This window comes from Nannospalax galili, unplaced genomic scaffold (genome assembly GCF_000622305.1).
Source record: "Nannospalax galili isolate Female #2095 unplaced genomic scaffold, S.galili_v1.0 scaffold1639, whole genome shotgun sequence".
In the NCBI taxonomy this organism is placed as follows: domain Eukaryota; kingdom Metazoa; phylum Chordata; class Mammalia; order Rodentia; family Spalacidae; genus Nannospalax; species Nannospalax galili.
The window spans coordinates 151,195-172,161 of record NW_008343206.1 but is presented as its reverse complement, the minus strand read 5'-3'; the positions used below and the strand labels follow the sequence as shown (position 1 = coordinate 172,161).

Sequence of the window (20,967 nt, the reverse complement as noted above, 5' to 3'; positions counted from 1 at the left end):
GAAGGAAGGAAGGAAGGAAGGAAGGAAGGAAGGAAGGAAGGAAGGAAGAAAGGAAGGAAGGAAGGAAGGAAGGAAGAGGAAAAGAAACGCAGAGTTCATGCTCTCTGAAAACTTCCTGTCTGTAAAGGACGCTTCCTTGGGAAGCTTCTGTCCACTTGAATATATCTCGCTCTTTTTTCCTTGAGCAACAATTTGCTTTTAACTCTCAGCCTTAAGCCTGCATTAAAATGACTTTATTATATGAGCTAGTCCTAAAATGCCTTCCAGCAACTGAAGCCACAAATTCTGGTTTGGCTTGAGAGGAGGTCCCTAAAACTTAAGAGAACTCCTAAGGATGATCATGGGGCAGTCACTGCTGAACTTTCTGGAGCTCCTGAGGAGATCCATCTGCAAGCTTCGGTGGAGAGTTTCCTATCTGTCACATGTATGATCTACCCTGCTAAGCACGGCTTGCACATTACTCTGTGTTCTTTTGCTTCTGTTTTTCTAGCCACAGACCCAGTTAAAAATCCCCTAGACTATCCATACTCTGGTACCTGGGTCAGACGCAACAGCACATGGCTTTTCTGGGGTGCATTATAAGAGCTGTCCCCCAGATGGCCTAAGCCAGTCTCTTACCCTCAAGAAAGAAGCTGGAGACAAAAATTAGATAAATGCTTTACCCAAAGTAAACATGCTCTGGATCCAGAGCACCACATTCGGAATAACCGTTTTCACACTTCTTTATTCTTAACCTGAAATCTTAAAGTGTTTCCTTTACTGTCCAGACAAGGGGAACTCTGCTGGTAGTCATATATAATGGCATCTCCCTCAGTTATTTAGCTCTGGAAAAGAGGAAGAGTTACTACCCTAAGCCAAAGATGTGTGTCCGGTTCCCCAGTTCCAGAGGCTGGGGATGCCAGGAAGGGGGTCTGTTTTGTTTCTACCTCTCTTTTCCCTGAAGGAGGACCCTGTTTCTGGAAGCCATGCTGAAGATGTGATCAGAACTTCAAGAGACCTGGACACCTAGAATGAGATCTGGGCTGACCAGCTCATCTCCCCTTTCCCTCCCACCCCCAAAGCCTTATTAGGCTTCCATGCATGCATTCTAAGTCTGATCCAGGTTGTAGCATGGTAGAGCTCTTGCCTAAAATGAAAGAGGCCCAAGTTCAATCCTCAGTACTATCAAAAAAAAAATTCATCAGAGCATAGAGACTTAATGGACTCCCCTCCCGGGGACCCTCTCGGTGTAGAGGAGCCCGGCCTTCTTTCTCTCTCCTAAGCTCCCTATGATAAAATATTTCTTCCTAAAACTCACCCTCTGTGGTCTGTGAATTTCATTCCTTGAATTCACAGAACAAGGGTCTGAAAGCCTCTGATGTGAGGTGGCTTTGGTGGCCCTTGAGTTTCCAGGACCCCAGCCTCTCAAGCTAAGCACGACAGAGCCAGGAAAGACCCCTCGTCCTCAAGGACTCCTGATATTCCTGTATCACTTGCTCTTACTCTACAGTCTACGATGACCTTGAACTTCTGACTTCTGATCCTCAGGTCCTGAGCTCCCAAGTACTGGATTACAATGTGTGCCACCATGCACCAGATGAAATTTGGGGGGTGCAGTACTGAGGATTGAACTTGGGCCTCTTTCATGTTAGGCAAGGGCTCTACCATGCTACAACCTGGATCACACTTAGAATGCACGCATGGAAGCCAAATGTGGTAACTCCATGCACACAGGTAAGGCCACTAAGGCAGATGCCAATCAATGGCTCCCGGGGGCTGTGGGGGGTGTCACTGTCTAATGGGGACAGAGGTTCCTTTTGGGGTGGTGCGTATGTTTTGGAACTAGAAGGAAGGCTGGTATTCAGTGCTATTAAATGGTTCCATTTGAAGTGGTTAATTATGTAAATTTCACCTTAATAAAAATATACTCATTAATTTTTGTAAAGGAAACAGTACCTGTGTGAATTGGAGCAGCTGAACTACACACTGTGTCCGCTGTAGAGCTGCATTCCTGGAGGACGGAGGTCTCCGGGGGACACCTGCAGAGAGATCCTCTGTTGTTCCCTCCGGGCCTGTCCCTGTCATCATGAGCAGAGGTGGCTCTGGGTCCCCAGAGGGCCGGGAGCCTCCTCTAACCCGTACCAGGCAGCATGGTGATCCACCATCTGGAGCAGGGCTGGGGCACATGCTGTCACCACTGACTGCCAGACCAGCATCACAAACACTATCATGTGTCAAAATTTACCAGTGTTCCCTCCTCCGGGAATGTCCATGGCCTTACTGGGGCCTTGGACTGAGAAAATGAGGGGCTGGAGAGACTGCTCCGCACGGACAGTGCCTGCTGCTCTTCCAGAGGAGCAGAGCTCGGTCCCCAGGACCCAGGTCCGGCAGCTCACAACCACTTGTAACTGCAGCTCTAGAATCAGATGTGCTCTTCTGGCCTCCTTGGGTACCTGCACACTTGTGGTGTACATCCCCTCACATGTGACATACACTTACTGAGACACACAGACACTGCTAAAAATAAATCTTAAAAAAAGAAGGAAGGGGGCTGGAGAGATGGCTCAGCAGTTAAGAGCACTGGCTGTTCTTGCAGAAGACCTGGGTTCGATTCCCAGCACCCACATGGTGGCTAACAGCCTGTCCATAACTCCAGTTCTAGGCGATCCGACACCCTCTTATGACCTCCGCAGACACTGCACAACATGGGTGCACTTACAAACATGCAGGCAATACACTCATATACATAAAATAAAAAAAAAAGAAGAAAGGAAAGTCAGAAAACAAAGGTCTGTCCTGTTGTGATCAGAGGGTCCAGGTTACTTAGAGCAGCTGTACCCCCCAGGCCTGGGTGCCTGCCCCTCCACCCCAGTGGTTTGGAGGTAACAGCTGGATCTGGCCTGAGGACTCTGCACCTTCGGACTAAAGTGTCACATTCCTCTGACTGAGGGGCCAAAGGATGAACTTCCTTAAAACCACAGCATTTCCTTTATCCTTCACTGGGATCCCACTTAGCACAGCCCTGGAGGCTTTCTGTAGACTTCACAAAGCACAGCACACTGCAGAAATTTCTGCAGAGGGTTCTTTGGGAACCTGTGCCTTGGCCAGGCTGTCTGTTACCACTCCACTGAAACCTTGGAGGTCTCCAACATCTGCTCCACATTCCCATGGCCACAGGACTCCCTGCCACAGAGCTTCCTGGGAGGCACCTCACAGACTGTCCTACCCTCCTCTGACCACTAGAGAGCGCTGCGAGGACTGGGGCACAGGGCAGGACAGACCGCAGGCTCTGCACAAAGTCCCTCAGGGGAGGGCAACAATTCAAGGTCCAAGTTGGCAGCCTTAGGGGTCCTGTGGGGAAGCAGGTGGGCGGGAGCCAAGGGAAGCAAAGGAGGGGAATGATGATGTGAAGGGTGGGAAGGGAGGAGCTGAGAGCCTGAGGGGATGGAGGGACAGAGAGGGTCATAGATTTGAAGAAAGTGTAGGGAAGGAGTGACAGGAGGGGCTGGGACATGGCTCAGTTGGTAAGGTGCTTGTCCCTTGAGCATGAGGCCCTGAGTAATATCTTCAGACCCATTAAATCCCAGTGGTGGGAAGGCATACAGGAGGATCCCTGGGGCTTGGGGGCCGTAATTGAATTGGCCAATTTCTGGCCAGTTAGATACCTATCTCAGAAAGCAAGGTAGTAGCTTCAAGCACAGAGAGAGAGAGAGAGAGAGAGAGAGAGAGAGAGAGAGAGAGAAGAAAACGCTAGGACAAAGCAAAAGAACTCCATCTAGAATGCCTGCTGGGGCTGGAGCAGTGGCTCAGTGCTTAAGTGCTTGCTGCTCTAGCAGAGGACCTATGTTCAGTTCCCAGCACCCACATCAGGCTCACAACCGCCTGTCTCCAGCTCCAGGGGTCCAGTGTCTTCTGGCCTCTGTGGACACTACACTCGCTCATGTGAACAACTCCTCACGCACATAGAAATGAAAATGAATCTTAAACAGAAAATGTGTGTGCAAGTAAGAAGGGGCTGGGGAGTGTGGGCCGGCGTGGGGTTGAAGGAGGGCAGAGAAAGTCTGGGCTGTGGGGCAGTGTCTCGGGATGAGTGTGGATGGAGCCTATGAACCTGGCTGTCAGTCACTCATCCTGATGCGTGTCAAGCATCAGCCCCACTCAGAGCAGGCCCCGCCCACCCCTCACCCACATCAAGGCACCTGTGTCTGGAGTCACTTACTTGGTACACTGACGGCAGATTTCTGAAGACTCCGGATCGTGGTAGAAATGGCCCTTTCGGCACTGGCATATGCGATCCCTGGTTGCAGTGCACTCGGCCATCATTTCCTGGTCTGCAAGTCAGGGAAGAGTGGGTCAGTTCAAGGTAGAGCGGCTTCCTCACACGTGAACACGGACCCCCGGCCTCTCTTGAGGGGACACAGTGCCCACTGCACGGAGCTTTACCAGCCATCGCGGTGCCAGGGAGATTCAGGTAGGACAGAAGTTTTGGAGTTGGGTGACAGTGAATTTAAGATAAGTGAGCTCTGATGAGAAAAGTGGAGATGGAAGAACAGAAGGAGCAGTGGGGAGCGGGTGCCCTTCAACAAGAAAAGCGACTGCTTCAGTGAGCTAGGAGGGTTTCTTTTTAAGTCTTTTTGAAACAGTGTCTCTCTATGGCCCCAGCTGGCCTGAAACTCACCATGCAGACCAGACTGGCCTTGAACTCACAGAGATCCCCCTGCCTCTGCCTCTGCCTCCCAAGTGCTGGGACTACAGGCGCCCACCACCATGCCCAGCTGTGAGCTAGGAATTTTACAAGTAGAGAGAATATTCCCTGGTCTAATTTTTATATTTTCACAAATGATGAAAACTTGATCAATACCTAGCATGCCTGGTAAAAATAAGAGTGTGCATACAGATGCATTACACACACATACACATAAACACACACATACATACACACATGCACAGGCACACATTCACACACAAATCTGCATACACACATAAACACATTCACACAAATACATACACATATTCACACACATAAACATTCATACACAAAAATACATTCACACAATATATGTATATATGTGTGTACACATATACACATAAACACACACATACATACACATATAAACACACACATACACATACAAAAAAATAGCAATTTTTTCCCATGGTGATGAGACTTGAACCCAGACTCTTTTGCAAAAGAGGCAAATACTCTTATCATTGAGCTATGTCCACTGCCCTACCAGTTGCTTAATCTTTAAAAACATTTTTGCGTTACTTTTGTGTGTATGAGTGTTTTGCCTGCATGTATATTAGTGCACCACGTGTGTGCAATGCCCGAGGAGCCGGAAGAGGATGTTGGATTCACTGGAACTGGAGTCAGGATTGTTGTGAGCTGCCATGTGGGTGCTAGGAATCGAACCTGGGTTCTCCACAGGAGCAACCAGTGCTCCTAACTGCTGAGCCATCTCTCCAGCCCCCTTTAATCTTGAAAAAAAATCATTTTATTATATGCATTGGAGCGTGCGTGGGGGGAGGGGTGCACCCCACCCACCCTTTTGGTGTCATCCTGCCAGGGTACAGCCCAAGCCTCCTCTCCAGAGCATCCCAGACACATCCACTGCTCTGCTCTTTCAACTTTTTAAGATTTATTTTTATTGATGTGTGTGTGTGTGTGTGTGTGTGTGTGTGTGTGTGTATGTGTGTGTCTCCTGGTGTCTATGTGCATATGCAAGCAGGAACCTGGAAGGGCAGAAAAGTGTTAGCTCCTTGGAGGCTGTGCTGGACAGCTTTAGTGTCAACTTGACACACCTGGGTTGAGGGAGCTTCAATGGGGGAATTGCCTCCATTGGACTGGCCTGTGGCCATGTCTGAGGGGCATCTTCTTGATGAGTGATGTGGGAGGGCCCAGCCCACTGTGGGTGGTACCACCCCTGGGCAGGTGGGCCTGTGTTGTATAAGAAAGCAGGCTGAGCAGGGGCCAGGGGAGCAAGCCAGTAAGTAGTGTTCCTCCATGGCCTGTGCTCCAGCTCCTGCCTCCAGGTTCCTGCCCTGAGTTCCTACCTTGGGCTCCTGGATGAACTGTGACCCTGGAGGTGTAAGGTAAAATAAACCCTTTCCTCCCCAAGTTCGTACTGGTCAGAGTGTTTTGTCACAGCAATGAAGAATCAAACTAGAACACAGGTAGAATTACAGGTGGTTGTGAGCTGCCTGACATGGGTGCTAGGGATCGAACTCTGGTCTTCTACAAGAGCAGCAAGGGCTCTTAGCCATGAGGCTGCTGCCCGGCTCCTTTCTCACAAAGGATTGTTAACTCTCAGAGGGTGGCTGTGTCCTGTCACTGTGTCCTGCATTCTGCAAGGCCCTGAGGTGGTTAATACACACCATTAGGAGAAAAATGGTCAAGGAACAGACAGGAACTTGTCTTGCCTTTTGGTCAAAGCAGGCCTGGGTTTTCTAACACTGTTCTCACTCTAACTCTCTCACTCATAAGGAACAATTTTTATGCAGTGGAAACTTCCAGGTGCAACCCTGCAGCCAGTAGTATAGTCAGGTGACTGTGCTGTCCTCATGCTGGGCAGATGCACATCTGACTTGAATGTAACTTGTAACAGCTACATGGTGAACATACGTGGCTAACTGTGCACACCCAGGGGTCCCAGTGCAGCCACTGCTGGGTGGAGGGCTGCGTGTTTCCAGGTCACATCCACATGGACTCACCGTCACCACAGGTGGAGCAAAGTAAGCAGGAGTCCAGGCCGTTGGCGGACTTGGTGAACGTCCCCGGCTCACACTTGGCACACTCTCCCTGTGTGTGGGGGCTCACGCATGACTCTCCAACATGCTCACCTGTGCGAGAGGACAAATGGGGGTCAGGGCTGCTGTCCCAGCAGGCCTTATGTTCTTAGTGTATAAATTCAGAATAATCTCCAGACCGTCACAATCTGCCTGGGAACCTGTCAGGGCTGAGGACTCTGGTCACGACGAGTGACTGACAGCTGCCTTTCAAGTCCATGTCCTCCCCTTTGAGTGACAGTCCTGGTGTCCTGGGAGGGAGGCCTGGGTCAAGTCAGGTAACTTCCATCTACCGCCTCATAAACATGGCACTTTACTTAGTTTTTTGTTTTGTTTTCTGTTTTTGTTTAGTTTGTTTTTGTGTTTTTGAGACTGGGTCTCCCCATAGCCCCAGCTGACCTAGAACTTACTATGTAGAGCAGGCTGGCATCTCACAAGAGATCTGCCTGCCTCTGCCTCCCAAGTGCTGGGATTACAGGCTTAAGGACCAAGTCTAGTTATTTTGTTCCTTTTTGTTTTTTGTTTTGTCTTCTCCAGTTTTCTGAAACAAGGTCTCAGTCAGTAGACCTGGAACTTATGCTGTGGGCTGGAATTCATGGCAATCCCCCTGCCCCAGCCTTTGGAGTGATGGGACTACAGGTGTGAGACACCACCCTTAGCATGCAGTTTTTATGCGCTGTCACCCATGCTGGGGTGGGCTTACAGTGATGCAGCCGCTTTGGAGTCTCCCAGGCCTCTGTAAGGAACCCCAATAAACTCAATGGTTCCCCAAACTACACTTGGGTTTCTTTGGTTTTGTCAGTAACCTATCAGGCGTGAATAGACATGTGCTGACATCTCCTGGGTGCTAAAGTCACACAATACTCACGCCCTCTTTAGCTGGGAACACTGGGACATGGTCAGGCCTGGCACTGCCAACCACACATGGTGTGACCTCAGCAAGCTCCCTGAGAACTCCCAGCTCCATTCCCCACTCTGGCAGGGAGCTCTGGGCAACTGTTGGGGTGTACGGAGGTGAGAGCAACCCTCTCAGCTCCCCTTCCTGAACCTTCCCTGTCCCATCAGCTGGGTCCCAGTCCTCATACTTAGAAAGTGTGTCTTTGGGTGACCCTAGACTAGCAAGGCCTCCTTATAAACATAGACATCAACACTCCCACAAAGGACCCTCCTTTAGGGGTCTGCGTATTTGTGTACATAGAAGCCTGCCTGGAGGTTGAAGGAGTAGGCAGTGGCTGGTTAAAGTCAGCTGGCCCACATCCTCCCACTTCTGTACAGCCTCTGGTCAGCTTGAAAGATAATCCCTGTCCACACTCCAGCACTGAGTACTGTCCCTCACAGTACTGAGACAGTGAGTTAAGTGTCCGGTCCTGAGAACTCACCAGCAGGACAGAGCTTGCAGCAGTGCCTAGCAGACCTGTACTCATCCAGGCGGCAGGACTCCAGGTCAGGGGTTTGCTGGCTCTGTCTGGAGAGTGACTCTGGTGTGGCAGACATCTGAAGCTAAAAAAGGAACCAGAACATCTTGGGAAGAGCTCATTCTTACTGGTAAGAGTCCCAGAAGGTGATGGAGATGGAGGCAGGGAAGGGAAAGGGTCTCCCTTGGAGAAGATGAGCTGGCAGGGCAGGAACTGTGGAACTCTGGGACTTGCAACTGCCAGGGCAAGGTTGGGAAAGGACAACACTATGAATCTGGGTGATTCTCAGCCCTTAGCACAGCAGTAGCTCCCCACCTCCCATCTGGAGCCAGCACTGCTGGGAACCATGGTGACCAACAGGAACCTTGCCATCCACACACTGGGCTTCTGTGGGTGATGGCTGCTTAGTACCCTGAGGGGCAGAGGACCCAAAGTAGCTGCGAAAAATATTTATTTATTTATGTTTATTTTACCTGTAGGAGTGTACTGCCTGCATGTGTGTAAGTGCGCCCATGCTGAGCAACGCCCTGGAGCTGGAGTTATGCACAGGTCTTAGCCACCAGGTGGGTGCTAGCATTCGAACTCCGGTCCTCTGCAAGACCAGCCAGTGCTTGAACCACTGAGCCATCTCTCCACCCCCTGGAACTACTTTTAGAAGACTTTTTCTGTTTTGCTGGAAAGCCCATTAAACAAAATAACTGTTCCTGCCAAGTGTGCTAGCTCAGCTTGAATTCCACCTGGGAGACAGAGGCAGGAGGATCGCTCCAAGTTTGAGGCCAGCCTGGGCTACAGACTGACCTGTAGACCAGTGGGGAAATTTAGAGAGAGTGTATCAACATAAGTGTAAGGATGTAGCTCAGTGGTAGACTGCTCCTGTAACAGCCCAAGGCCCTGGGTTTGAGCCCCAGCACCAAGGGAAAGTGTCACTTTCCTGGAGAGCATCTTTGTGGTACATTACCTTTATTTTTATCGATTTAATCTCCTTGAAATGTCATTAGTGAAAAACGCAGGCCTATATTTTCAACAAAAATCTTCATGCAGTGCCCAAAGAGGAGTTACTCAGTCCTTTCACATCTTTCAGGAAGAGACTTATGGCTCCATAAGAGGGCTTCGGGATAGCCTGGGCGCCCTCCCAACCCGGACACCTCTTCCCACCCCACAGCCTGGGGAAGCGCTGGGCTGCAGCCAGGCCCCACCAGAACTGCACAGCCCGCCCCAGCCTGGGCCAGACCTTCGGGCCTCTGTCACCGAGCTGGCCCAGCTAATGCACCCAGGGTGCGGGCGCAAGTGCCCCTGGAGCGGCACTTACACAGCTTCCCAGAACCCACTTCAGGCCTGAGACTCTCACTGAGACTTCTCCCCATGTCACAGTCCCTGGCACGGCTCCCCCGGGGCGGACCACAAGGCGAGGGGCTCCCGCGCCTCCCTGGTCACTCCCCTGCCCAGTCCCTCACGGTGGCCCGGGTGGGCTCTTGGAGTCCACTCTCCTACGGCTCCGCTCTCCAGTCAGGTAGCCGCGGCCACTGACCTGAGCCAGGAGCAGCAGCCACAGCCACCCCACAGCAGGACGGGGAGGACGGGCAGTGACCCACCGGGGGACCAGAAAGGTGCCACCAGTGCTCGCTATACTGTGTGTGTGTGTGTGTGTGTGTGTGTGTGTGTGTGTGTGTGTGTGTAAAACCCATCCTAAATGTCAGCCGCACCACCGCACCACCGCATGGACTGGAAACTCAAACTGTATAAAAAGAGGTCTGCATAGCAGGTTCCAGGCTAGCTGTGGCTACTGGGAGACTCTCTCCAAAAAAACCAAGGTGCCCCTCCCCCCCCACAAGAAGTAACCAAGCTGAGCACCGGGCTTCACCTCTCTGCCTGGGCTGCCTGTGGCCAGAGCTTCCAGCCACCCCCACCCCTTCCCTTCCCGGCTGTGTCGACGGAGGGGGACATTCCGAGCTGCCTCATCATGGGTCGTCGTGGGGTCTGTGGCCCCGCAGATGCAGAACTTTCTGCTGGACGGTTCGGAGGCTGGATTCACTCGGTATCTACCTGGAGAGTTCTACTTAGTAAGGGCTTCAAAAAGACTCATCCACCTGTGGAGAACAGGATCACAGTGGGCTGCAAAGGGTCTGGGTGTGATTTGGGGGAGGTCTGTAGTTCTTGGCCCTCAGTGAGAGGCAGAGTTTTGACACTGTGAGGTCAGTCAGCACATGCAGAGGCCCCTTAGACTAGGCAGGGCTGTTACTTACAAACCATGGGGGGAGGGAGAGGCAGCATGACTCACAGGCCTTCAGAGCTAGGCTGCTCTTGGGAATCTGAAATCTGTGCCTCTGATCAGTTCGTGGCAGGTTCCTCCTCATCTTAATCCAACCTCCTCAAGAGACATTTCTTTACAACTCCTCAAGAGGGCATCCAGGATGGGACTGGTGAATGTCTGTGTCATTAATGAGAATCACACTATGGTGTCTGAGCTGGTCAGGGTGCTGACAGCCATGTGTGCTCCTCCAGTCCTGGATCACACAGCTCTCTAGTGTGGGTCGGACGGGCACCAGGCCCTCTGGAGACCCAGAGCCAGCTCTGCTGCTGATGACAGGGACAGGTCCAGAGGGAACAATGGAGCATCTCTGCAGGTGTCTCCTGGGGATCCCCATCCTCCAGGAATGCAACTCTCCAGTGAACACAGTGTGCAGTTTGACTGCTTCTAGTAAGACAGTGAATGTCTTCTTAGGGAGGTAAAATTCACATAAGATTAACCATTTGGGGGGCTGGAGAGATGGTTCAGCAGTTAAGAGTACTGGCTGCTCTTATAGAGGACCCGGGTTCAATTCCCAGCATCCATAATGGCAGCTCACAATCGTCTGTAGCTCCAGTTCCAGGGGATCCAATGCTCTCTTCTGACCTCCTTGTGCACTGCATGACACAGGTGCACTTACATGCAGGCAATACATTCATATGCATAAAATGAAAATAGTAAAATATTTTTTAAAAAATTAACCATTTCAAAGGAAACCACTTATTGACACTGTATACCATCCATCCATCTTGTTCCAAACATGCATCACCCCAAAAGGAACCTCCGTCCCCATCAGACAGTGACACCCCATGTCCCTGGGAGCCGCTCATTGGCATCTGCCTGGCCTGCCTGCACGGCCCACTGAGGCGGAGTCACTAGGTGTGACTTCTGTGCCTGCCTCATGTTTTACAGCTGATCGAGGGCTGTGCCAGGACTCATTTGTTTTCAAGGCTGAATCATAACTCATTGCTTCATCAAGTTGGAGCTGGGTAAAATGATTTCGTTGGTCCATTTTGGGTGCTTTATCTGGAGTGAAGAGACATTTCTTTACATCTCCCAGAAAAAGCTACACAACATCCACCCGGATACAGACACACGTGCCCTCTGCTGGTTGAAAGTACCAGAGCATTACACGCGTGTGGTGCACTTACATACATGAATGTGAAAATGGAAAAGGACAATTTTGGGAGAAGGGGACCAGCAAGGGGCAGGGAGAGAGGACAGCAGTGGGCAAACAAGATAGTAGATCCGCATGAAGATGTCACCTTGGATACTGTTACTTTGTTTGCTAATTATAGAACAAAATGTTTATCTTTATTTGCATTTGTGGGTGTGCCTTTGAAAAAGCCCTGAAGAATATTTTGCAGTCCCTACTGAGTTAATCTATTGTGTGGTTTATTAAGTTTATAAAGAAAGAAAAAGAGGGCTGGGGAGACGGCTCAGCAGTTAAGAGCACGGACTGCTTTTGCAGAGAACTCGGGTTCCATTCCCATCACCCACATAGAGGCTAACATCCCTCCATAACTCCAGTTCCAGGCGATCCAGTGCCCTCTTCTGACCTCTGCGGGCACTGCACGACACGGGTGCACTTACACACATGCAGGCAATACACTCATACACATAAAAAAGAGAGAAAAAGAGGGAGAATTCAGGACATTCCGACACTCTAGGGTATGTGGTGACGCTGGGGAAGGACAGAGCCTGGTTCTCCATGGGCCCAGGTGCAGGAGGCAAGACCAGGGAACCAGGGCTTCCCGTCCACACCCACACAGGAAGCAGGGATGGACAAGGCAGATATCAGTCTCCTTCAGGCATCCATGATGAACCTGTTTGCCCCAGGGTGACTGGTGACTACGTGGGGGCTCCAGGCCAAGGGCAGGTTCTTTGGGGATGTGACGTGGGGTGCCTCTTCCCTGCCCCAGCCTCTCCTGGGACCTTGAGACCTGAGGGGGGAGGCCTCCCTGCCGCCCTCTCACGGGTGTTGCCTTGCTACCTACACCCCCTCTGGTCTCCTTTACCCTTCATGTGCTGTTAAGGGTGGGCTGCAGCTTCCCTTGGAGTAGTGTGGGCGTCTTGCCAGATGCCCAAGGCTCCTCTAGGGACCTCCGAATTACCTTAGCCTGCAGAGGCATGTTCATTTAGCAAGGTCTGGCTGAGGACAGCACTTTTGAAGGAAAGGACTTTTTAACTCCTTTATAGGGACTTAAAAATGGGCCCACATGTTCCTTTACCTGCCCAGTCTTGGTGGCTGCCTAGGATGTCCTGGCAGGCCACACCCCTCCCATGCCCACAGCTGCCCACCCACTTGTCTGAGAGTCTCTGGCTCCCAGGTGCTCCTGGTGGGCTGACTTCCTGCTCCAAACTGGGAACGGTGGGACCCCCTAGCCCCAGACAGCCCCATACTGGTTTTCAATCTCTCCTGAAGTCAGCCCCTTTGTTCCCAAGGTCCCCCGAAAAGATAACATACAACATGTATGTTCATTTATTTCAAGGCATAGAGCATAGACACATCCCCTGATTGGGGAAGGAGAGACACAAATGTGGGTACAAAACTTGGAAAATGAAATAATCACTTACAGCGGTGATGGCACCCACAACGTCTTAAGGCTCCGAATGTGAATACATGTGGATGCCCACACATGCGTACGCGCACGCACAGAGCGTCATCCGCACAGGGTCTGCAGCTGGATGCCAGAGGCTGGTCACTGTACGTGGCTGCCTCAAGTATTGCAATGTATTAGAAACTGTCAACATGGGAAGACTGTGTTGGTCAGGGCATGGGGTGAGCGTGAACTCCCTTGACTTTGGGACACCCCTTGAGTGGGGTTCCTGCTCATGGGCCTACACTGCAGTGGCCAGGACACACCCCTGGCACAGGCAGGCTCCTTTGCCTATAGGACAGGTATGGATGTGGTAACTACCTGTACTGGGCTCAGGTCCAAACAGCTCACTGGCAGAATAAACCCCAAGTGCCCCCACCAGCATGGCTGCCAGCCTGCCCATGTCCAAGCCTCACTTTTCAGGAGCACAAAGTAGGTAGGTTGCCATCAAAAGTCCATGGCTCCTGGAGCCTTCCTTCCAGCCACTCTTGGATGCTTCCTCGCTCACCACTGGGGGGGGGTGGCTGTCTAGAGCTGGAGCAGACCCACCTGCCCCCCAGATCTGATGTCATGCGGTGAGTGGGAGCTGGCCTGGGAGTGGCCTTGGGGGAAGGCCAAGGGCACACCTCAGTGTGGAACTGCATTTGGCTTTAGCGTTAAGGCCAGTGCTGGGTAGAGGGCCCTGCAGGAGAAGCCAGCGCTCCCTGGAGGGTCCCACACGCTGGAGCCACAGCGACCTGGGGCCCCAGACCCCACCTGCCGTCCTCCTGCACAAGGACCCATCTGTTCCAGTGGCTGTGCCTGGGGGCCTCTCTGCCTCCATGGGGCTGGCGTAAAGTGCTGGGTGCCTAGGAGGGAGTTCAGCAGGTATCGCTTTGCTGATCCCAAGGGCTCTTATTTGAGAACGTAGTTAATGAACAGCTGACATGTCAGGAATACGCAGAGCAGGAACCAGGAGCGAGGGCTCTGCAGGAGACCTGGGGCGGGTGTCTGCCCAGCCCGTACTATAGAGCTCAAGGTGGCTGAGAGGTGTCTGTAATGAAAGGAGTGGAGGCTTAGTCACTGCCAGCACAGGGACCCACCCAGCTCAACCTGTAGGGAAGTCTGTGTCAGGGTGGTATGTCTGCCCTCCAGGGCTACAAGTGGGGAAGAGTCCCTCAGAAGGGCCCCAGGACAGGCTGTGGGGCTGGGCTTCCTGGGTACACATTCTGGGAGAGGAGCGTCCCAGCTGTGGAGCTAGGCCTCTTGCACCCTGCCTGCTCCCCCTGGGGTCATGGCTGGATGGTGTCCCTCCTCCCCAAGCCCATGTGCTGAAGCCCTGACCCCTGGACTCTTTGGAGAGCTGTCATTTCTGAAGAGGTGATTACATTAAGGGTTCACTAGGGTGTTTAGCCTTTAATGTAGACTGGGATCCTACAAAGAAGAGATGATCCGGACAGAAACATGGGGAAGACCACTTGAGGACTGAGAAGATGACAGGCCAGAAGCCCAGGCAGACAGAGGGTGCACCCTCTCCCGGGGCCAGAATGCCATCTTCTGTTCTCACACACCAGGACTCCAGACTGCCTAGCCCTGGGAGCCCGACTTACACCCGTGGCCCTGAGGGGGTCTCAGTTATTCCACCCCCTCCCCTGGCTCTGTGGCCTTTAGGTCTGTTGTAGATATTGCAGGGCCTCGAGTTGGCAGATTTCTTGACTTCAGATACCACAGCATTTGACCCTGGATCAGCCCACAGTCAGGTTATCTAGATCTACATCTGAGCTGCTCTGTGTGTCTGGAGACTGTCGGGTTTAGACGTTAAAGCCACGGAAGACCTTCCTCATGGTACCCCACATCCCACTCCTATCTACATTCTCATCAGTGTGCCTCCCCCACCATGCCCCACCCCATCCCCTTGCCTCTCTGTCCTGGGTTTCCTGGGAGTGTGTGGCTAGTGACAGGGATGGGCACAGCTCCAGTCGCTAGCTGGGTGCTGGCACCGAACTCACCTTCCATTTGCCTTGGGGGTCTGCAATGAACCCCATCTTTTAATAAGTCTTTTATTACTTTTATTTTATGTGTATGAGTGTAATGCCTGCATGTAGGTAAGTGCACCCATGTCGTGCAGTGCCCACGGAGGTCAGAAGAGGGCATCAGAACCCCTGGGACTGGAGTTACGGATGGTTGTTAACTGCCATATGAGTGCTGAGACTCGAACCTGGGTCCTCTGCAAGAGCAGCCAGTGCTCTTAACTGCTGAGTCATTTCTCCAGCCCATCAACCCCATCTTACAGAGGGGAATCAGTTATAGTACATAGTGCCCCAGCCAGTGAGCCTCAGGCTGGCTTGGAGTCAGCACGGCCTGCACTGAGCTGGACACTGTACATGGAAAGGGACCATGTGGCCCTGGCGCTCACACCCGCTGGTATCACAGAGCATGGCTCCTTGATGCCCTGCTTTTCGCCCAGCTTTGCCTGAGGATCCTCTGTACAGTGGTGCTGGGATGCCTCAGGGAGCCCAGAATACCAAGGAAGGCTGCTGTCTGCACCGCCTGCAGCCTGTGTGCCCACCTGCCTCCACATACCTGGGGGTGCCTCCCGACCAGGCCCCACACTTTCTAGGCTCCTTGAAATCTTGGACTCAGAGTTGCCAACTCAGTCCGTTCAGACCAGTTCTCATGTGACCATCTGTCCCCGGCTGGTTCCTGCATGAGGATGGTGCTCCTCCTGCCCTGGCGGCCTCCCTCCACCTCCTCTGGTCTTGACCTACCTGTGCAGTTCCTGCTGAGCCTCCTGGATGGACAGCACAGCCTCCTGCAGCACCCGTAGCCGCTGCGCCTCTCGTCTGCACCGCGGACACAGGCTCTTGCTGCCTGGATGCCCGGCCGTGGAGATACAGCCAGGGAGGGAGAAACCAGGGTGAGCTGCATGTCCTGCCTGACTCAGGCCCTGCCCTGCCACCTGGGAAACCCCAGGAGCCAGACACAGACACAGGGAAGCAGGGGAAGGTATGGAGGAGATCCACACTCGGCTGGCCTCATGCAAGTCCTAGAGACAAGTGAGCACAGAGGCAGGGACTGTGTTGGGAAGGCAAAGTCTGCTCAGTGATGACAGAGGGGCTGGGCAGTGAACAGTGCTTGGTTTGCCTCTCATACTGGGCCTGCGGCTAAGGAAAACCCCAGCCTTTTGTTTGCTTGAGGCTGAGTTTCAAGCATCCTAGGCCGGCCTTGAACTCACTATGTAGCGGAGGATGACTTTAACACTTGTTCTCTTGCCTCCCCAGTGCTGGGTTACAGGCATGCAGCATGATGACGTTGCCATGCCTGGTTTATGTGATGCTGGGATAGAACACAGGGCTTCGTGCATACTAGGCCGGTGCTCTACTACTGAGCCACACATCTGTTCCTTTTTCTTCCCTGTGTCCTGGCTGCAACCCTCAGCAGACCTGGTTGCCCCCACCCCACCCCAATCCAATACTCTGAGAGGGCAAAGTCGGGGCAGGATGAGCAGAGGCACTCTCACGAGGACACCACCCCTGCATCCCGCATCCTCAAGATGCTTCCTGACCCTTCCCATCTTGCAGAGGGGCTACAAGCAGGGCCCAGCCCTCTCCTACCCTCCCAGCTAGTCAGGGTCCAAAGCACCCACGTGATATAGCCAGGGCTTTTGGGGCCACTCACCAGGGATTACGAAGTCCTCATCAGAGAGATCTGGGCAGGACTCGGGTGTGGAACCACTACTCTCAGTGACTTGGCTGTGGCCAGAGGGCTGGTCACTGGCTTTGCGGAATCGCTGGTCAGGGCCAGGCCTCTATAGAGAGACAGAGCTGCCAAAGCTGGGATTTGCTCCCATGGGAGGGCCAGCCAGCTCTCTATGCTCTGGGCAATGGCTGGCACACGGCCAGTGTTGCTCACACCCGGAACTGGGATCAGGTGGTCAGGCACACTGTGGCAGAGGCATCCAAAGTCCCACATGTGCAAGGGCATCTCCCTCCCTTTCTTCCTGGAGCACCCCAACCCTGCCATCTCCACCGCCCTTCCCAGATCCCAGGTGTGTGTGAATGCTGGCGCTTCCTCTTCCTCTCCGGGCTTCCCTGAGTCTCAGTTTCCTCATCTATCGAATGGGACAATGTGGCTTTGGGAGGTAACAGACCGGGAGCCAGTGGACCCCTGCATAAAGCCCTGAACAGTGGGGCCCGGGGTGCCCGAGAGCCAAACATCCTGCAAACGCCGGCATCTTGGTCGGCCACTGGACAGAGTGAGGGCAGGGAGGGGGCTGGGGTCAGTGGAGTCCACTCAGGATATCAGACAGCTGGACACTGACAAGACAGCCACATGTCAGGTGGAGGGAGTGAAGGTACAGGCAGCAGTTACACCTATGGCTAAGACTGAGCCTGAGCTGGGGTCCTGTTGGGGTTGGGGGTGGTGCTGACCTCATGCCCGGACACTGGGCTCCCCAGAAAGGTGGTCTGGCAGGCCATGGTCTCCCGCTGCAGGGTGTGAAGAATTCCATTTTGCTCAAACTGGGCAATGTCCTTCAGGGGGTCCCAGGGGCTGTGGCTGGAGGGTCCAGATGTTGTCCATCAGCAGGGGAGGAGACCCTGTCCTAACCTAGACCCCGACCTCCCATGGTGATCCGGGGGTGACCACTGTTCAGGATCTGCAAGGAGGGTTTGGGAGTTGTCTGGCCATCCCTCCTCATCCCTTATTCTGTGGGGACTGCTGAAGTCAGAGAGATCAGAGCCTCCATGACCTTCCGCAGTCCAGGCAGGCATAGTGGGACCAGCGGTAAGGCCCAGCCCACCGCACAGGCCCCACGGCTGCCTGCTCACTTCTCGTATCGGTAATGCCATTCCTGGGTGAGCGGGTCCAGATGGAACAGTTGTGGTTTCCAGGCCGTGAAGCTCCGCTCAAGCTCCCGGGCCCGCTGGCGCTGGGCCTCCTCCAGTACAGACTTTTCCTGTGTGGCTTTATGCTGGTCACCATCGTGGATGGCCCTGGTGACGTGCTGCCAGAGCCTGGGGGCCAGAGGATCGACCCACCTCTTACCCAGTGTCCAGTGAGCTGGGGGCCAGGGCAGCCTGATCCCCTGGCTCAGAGTCAGGCTTCACCACCCTGCAGGAACCCTGTGTCTCCTGGACACGGATTCCTCCCTATGAGCTGTATTTTTCCTAAGCTGCAGGGATCTCCCTGTTGGCAATGACAGGGTCCTCTCCCCCTAGCTGTCCCCAGAAAGACAGGCTATCTGCCCACCCTGCCAAGGGTATCCTGGGATGTGCTCCCAGAATCAGGGCCCTGACTACCCACCACCTGGCTACCACAGCCTGTGGACGGCAGTGTTCCTGGGCACAGGGCCTCACCTTTCAGACTCCAGCTCGGTCTGTTCCTCAATCAGCACCGTGTGCCGCTTTAGCCTCTGCCCACGCACCTCCTCACTTGGGGTCCAGAAGACCTCCGTGCCTCCGCCGCCCTCTTCCTTGATAAACACATCTCTGTCCTGCCCCAGATGGCCCAGTAGGGTCAGAGCTGCTGGCCTGGCTGATGACCACCCCAGGGCCCAGTCTGGCTTGCCCTGAGGGATCACCTCTTACCCAGTGTCCAGTGAGGCGCGCCAGGACCGCCTCTCCAGATGTGATCTTCCCGGCGAGCTGGTTGATGCTGGTGCTGCCACCAAAGAAAGGCTGCGAGGGCACATCCGCACAGACGGACACCTCGTGAGTGGGCAGTGGTGGGGCCTTATCACAGGCATATCCTCAGGGGCCACTGAGTGGTCAGTCTCATGAACAAGGCCCAGACAAGTCCCAGGCCCAGAGGAGGATGCCCTTCACCCAACTGTCTCAGTCTGAGCTCAAGTTGGCAGAGTCCCCACCACTGGGGACAATGAGGCTTAGGCCTGTCTGGCTTTGCCCTGTGACCTGTGGGCAGCCCCTTTCCCTCTCTGGGCCCTGTCTAGTGGGGATTCCCAAAGCTGAGCTCGGTGTATCTGAACCCTCCCATAGGCTGTACCCATTACCTTGAGTTTAAAGTCCAGCTCAGCTTGGAGACTGTTCTTCTCACAAGCGATGGTCACTTTGCCTCCCAGTTCCATGGTCATGGTGCCATACAGGATCCCTGAAATGCAGCCAGTGTTGGGGTTGAGCCCTGATGGACTGTGTTACCCCAGGACAGAAAGAAGGAGGGCAGAGAGGTGTCCAAAGGGGTTTGTTAGGATAGACCCAGGGGACTGACAGTCCCTCAGTACTGTGCCCCCAGGAAGGAGCCTCCACCCCAGTGGACCTTTGCTCTGGTCTAGAGACTTCCACACCCTTTGCTGGGTGAGCTCTCTCAGGAGCTCTGATCCTAGTGTCTGACTAACTGCACTTGTGGCTGAGCTCTGGTCCTGTGCCAAGATGGATGTGCCTGCCTCCTGCTGCCTCCCAGGACTGTGCCTGGTATATTTGAAAATTCAGTACATCTTTTCTCAGACAACAAAAGAGTGGGTCTTCCATTTCTGGTCATATAGAACCAGCAAAAGGCTCAGAACTTCCTGTCCCCCCAGGGGGCCTGGCTGTGCATGCCAGTGTGTTGGCCACAGTGAACAACACTGCTCAGAGGAAGGCGGGGTCTCCACTGGGAAGTGAGAAGTCAGCTACGAGCTGGACTGGCGGCTCACACTTGCCATCTCAGCCGTGGAGGCTGAGGCAGGAGGATTGTGAATTGGAGGCCGGCTGGTGACACAAGCCTTTAATCTCAGCCCGGGTTCGGGGGCAGAGGCAGGTGGCTCTCTGTAAGTTCAAGGCCAGCCTAGTCTACATAGTGAGTTCCAGGCCAGCCAGGGCTGCCCTGGCTCAATAAATACAGTCAGGATAGTTCTCCAAATCACAACCAGAGTAACTCTGTCTGCAACCGTTCAGCTGTTCTGTTTGCCCAACTACAGCAAGCAGGCCGTCCTTCTCATGGTCGGAATGCTGAGATCAGGGATGCTGGGCACATGGTCACGCAACTTCCCGGTCTGGTTTTCTGTGCTTGTGTTATCTGAGGGCACAGTCACCTCTGAGACTTTAATGCTCTAAGTCAAGGTCTGCACCCATTCTGCTATAGACTGAGCCATGTAAGCCAGGCACTGGGCTGGCAGGGTGTGGAGACTTCAGGATGTAAGACAATCACTGCTCCTCACATTCACTTTTTACCAGGCTGGATTTGTGCAGATCATTCTTAGCTGTTGGAGCGATACCAATGCAAAGGCAGGTTCTGTTTTGTTGTGTTGAGTCAGGCTCTCACTATGGAGCCCTGGCTGGCCTGGAACTAGTTATCTACACCAGGCTGGCCTCGATCTCATAGAGATCCACCTGCCTCTGCCTCCCAAGTGCTGGGATTAAAGGCATGTGCCCCCCCCACCTATTTAATTTTTTTTTCATCTCCTGGGTGTTCACGTAATGATGGTACTTAAAGAACTCTAAGAAAGGATTGTCATGTGACCAAGGAGCAAGCAGAACTTCTGGGGCAGAACCCAGCAGAACCAAACAAAAATACCAGTGAGGAAAACACAAAACAACAGTGGATGAATTAAAGACACAGAAGAGCGAAGGGAGCTCTAAAGAAGTTACTGAGGACACAGAGGTATGATAAAAGTATTAAGAAATGCAGTGTAGAGGAAGAAGCACTGCTCCTAGAAGGAAAAAAAATAGGAGTAAACTTCTGGGGCAGAACCCAGCAGAACCAAACAAAAATACCAGTGAGGAAAACACAAAACAACAGTGGATGAATTAAAGACACAGAAGAGCGAAGGGAGCTCTAAAGAAGTTACTGAGGACACAGAGGTATGATAAAAGTATTAAGAAATGCAGTGTAGAGGAAGAAGCACTGCTCCTAGAAGGAAAAAAAATAGGAGTAAGGCACATTAAGAAAGCAATGGCCGCTTAAGAAAAAAGAAAGAAAGGAGGGA

The 20,967-nt window shown here is 53.1% G+C and overlaps 2 protein-coding genes across 8 annotated transcripts in view; both read right to left on the bottom strand.

Annotated features, from left to right (window-relative positions):
• The window catches only part of LOC103738997 (tumor necrosis factor receptor superfamily member 22-like), a 13,644-nt gene extending 3,134 nt beyond the window's left edge, over positions 1-10,510 (bottom strand). For 3 of the 4 annotated variants that reach the window (XM_029566515.1, XM_029566517.1, XM_029566514.1), the window contains exons 1-4: positions 8,145-8,452; positions 6,691-6,819; positions 4,199-4,310; positions 1,936-2,018 (exon numbers count right to left, since the gene is read on the bottom strand). In XM_029566515.1, the coding sequence (XP_029422375.1) occupies positions 1,936-2,018; positions 4,199-4,310; positions 6,691-6,819; positions 8,145-8,259 (439 nt within the window). In that variant the 5' untranslated portion in view covers positions 8,260-8,452. Of the gene's footprint in view, positions 1-1,935; positions 2,019-4,198; positions 4,311-6,690; positions 6,820-8,144; positions 8,453-10,423 lie in introns of those variants that run through there. The other variant, XM_029566516.1, reaches the window with a different exon arrangement.
• Positions 10,511-12,931: 2,421 nt separating this feature from the next.
• Osbpl5 (oxysterol binding protein like 5) overlaps positions 12,932-20,967 on the bottom strand; it is a 70,239-nt gene continuing 62,203 nt past the window's right edge. For 3 of the 4 annotated variants that reach the window (XM_029566496.1, XM_029566498.1, XM_029566497.1), the window contains 8 exons: positions 19,057-19,154; positions 18,635-18,724; positions 18,404-18,540; positions 17,876-18,061; positions 17,477-17,603; positions 16,725-16,854; positions 15,815-15,917; positions 12,932-14,100 (listed from right to left, as the gene is read on the bottom strand). In XM_029566496.1, the coding sequence (XP_029422356.1) occupies positions 13,962-14,100; positions 15,815-15,917; positions 16,725-16,854; positions 17,477-17,603; positions 17,876-18,061; positions 18,404-18,540; positions 18,635-18,724; positions 19,057-19,154 (1,010 nt within the window). In that variant the 3' untranslated portion in view covers positions 12,932-13,961. The remainder of the gene's footprint in view (positions 14,101-15,814; positions 15,918-16,724; positions 16,855-17,476; positions 17,604-17,875; positions 18,062-18,403; positions 18,541-18,634; positions 18,725-19,056; positions 19,155-20,967) is intronic. The other variant, XM_029566499.1, reaches the window with a different exon arrangement.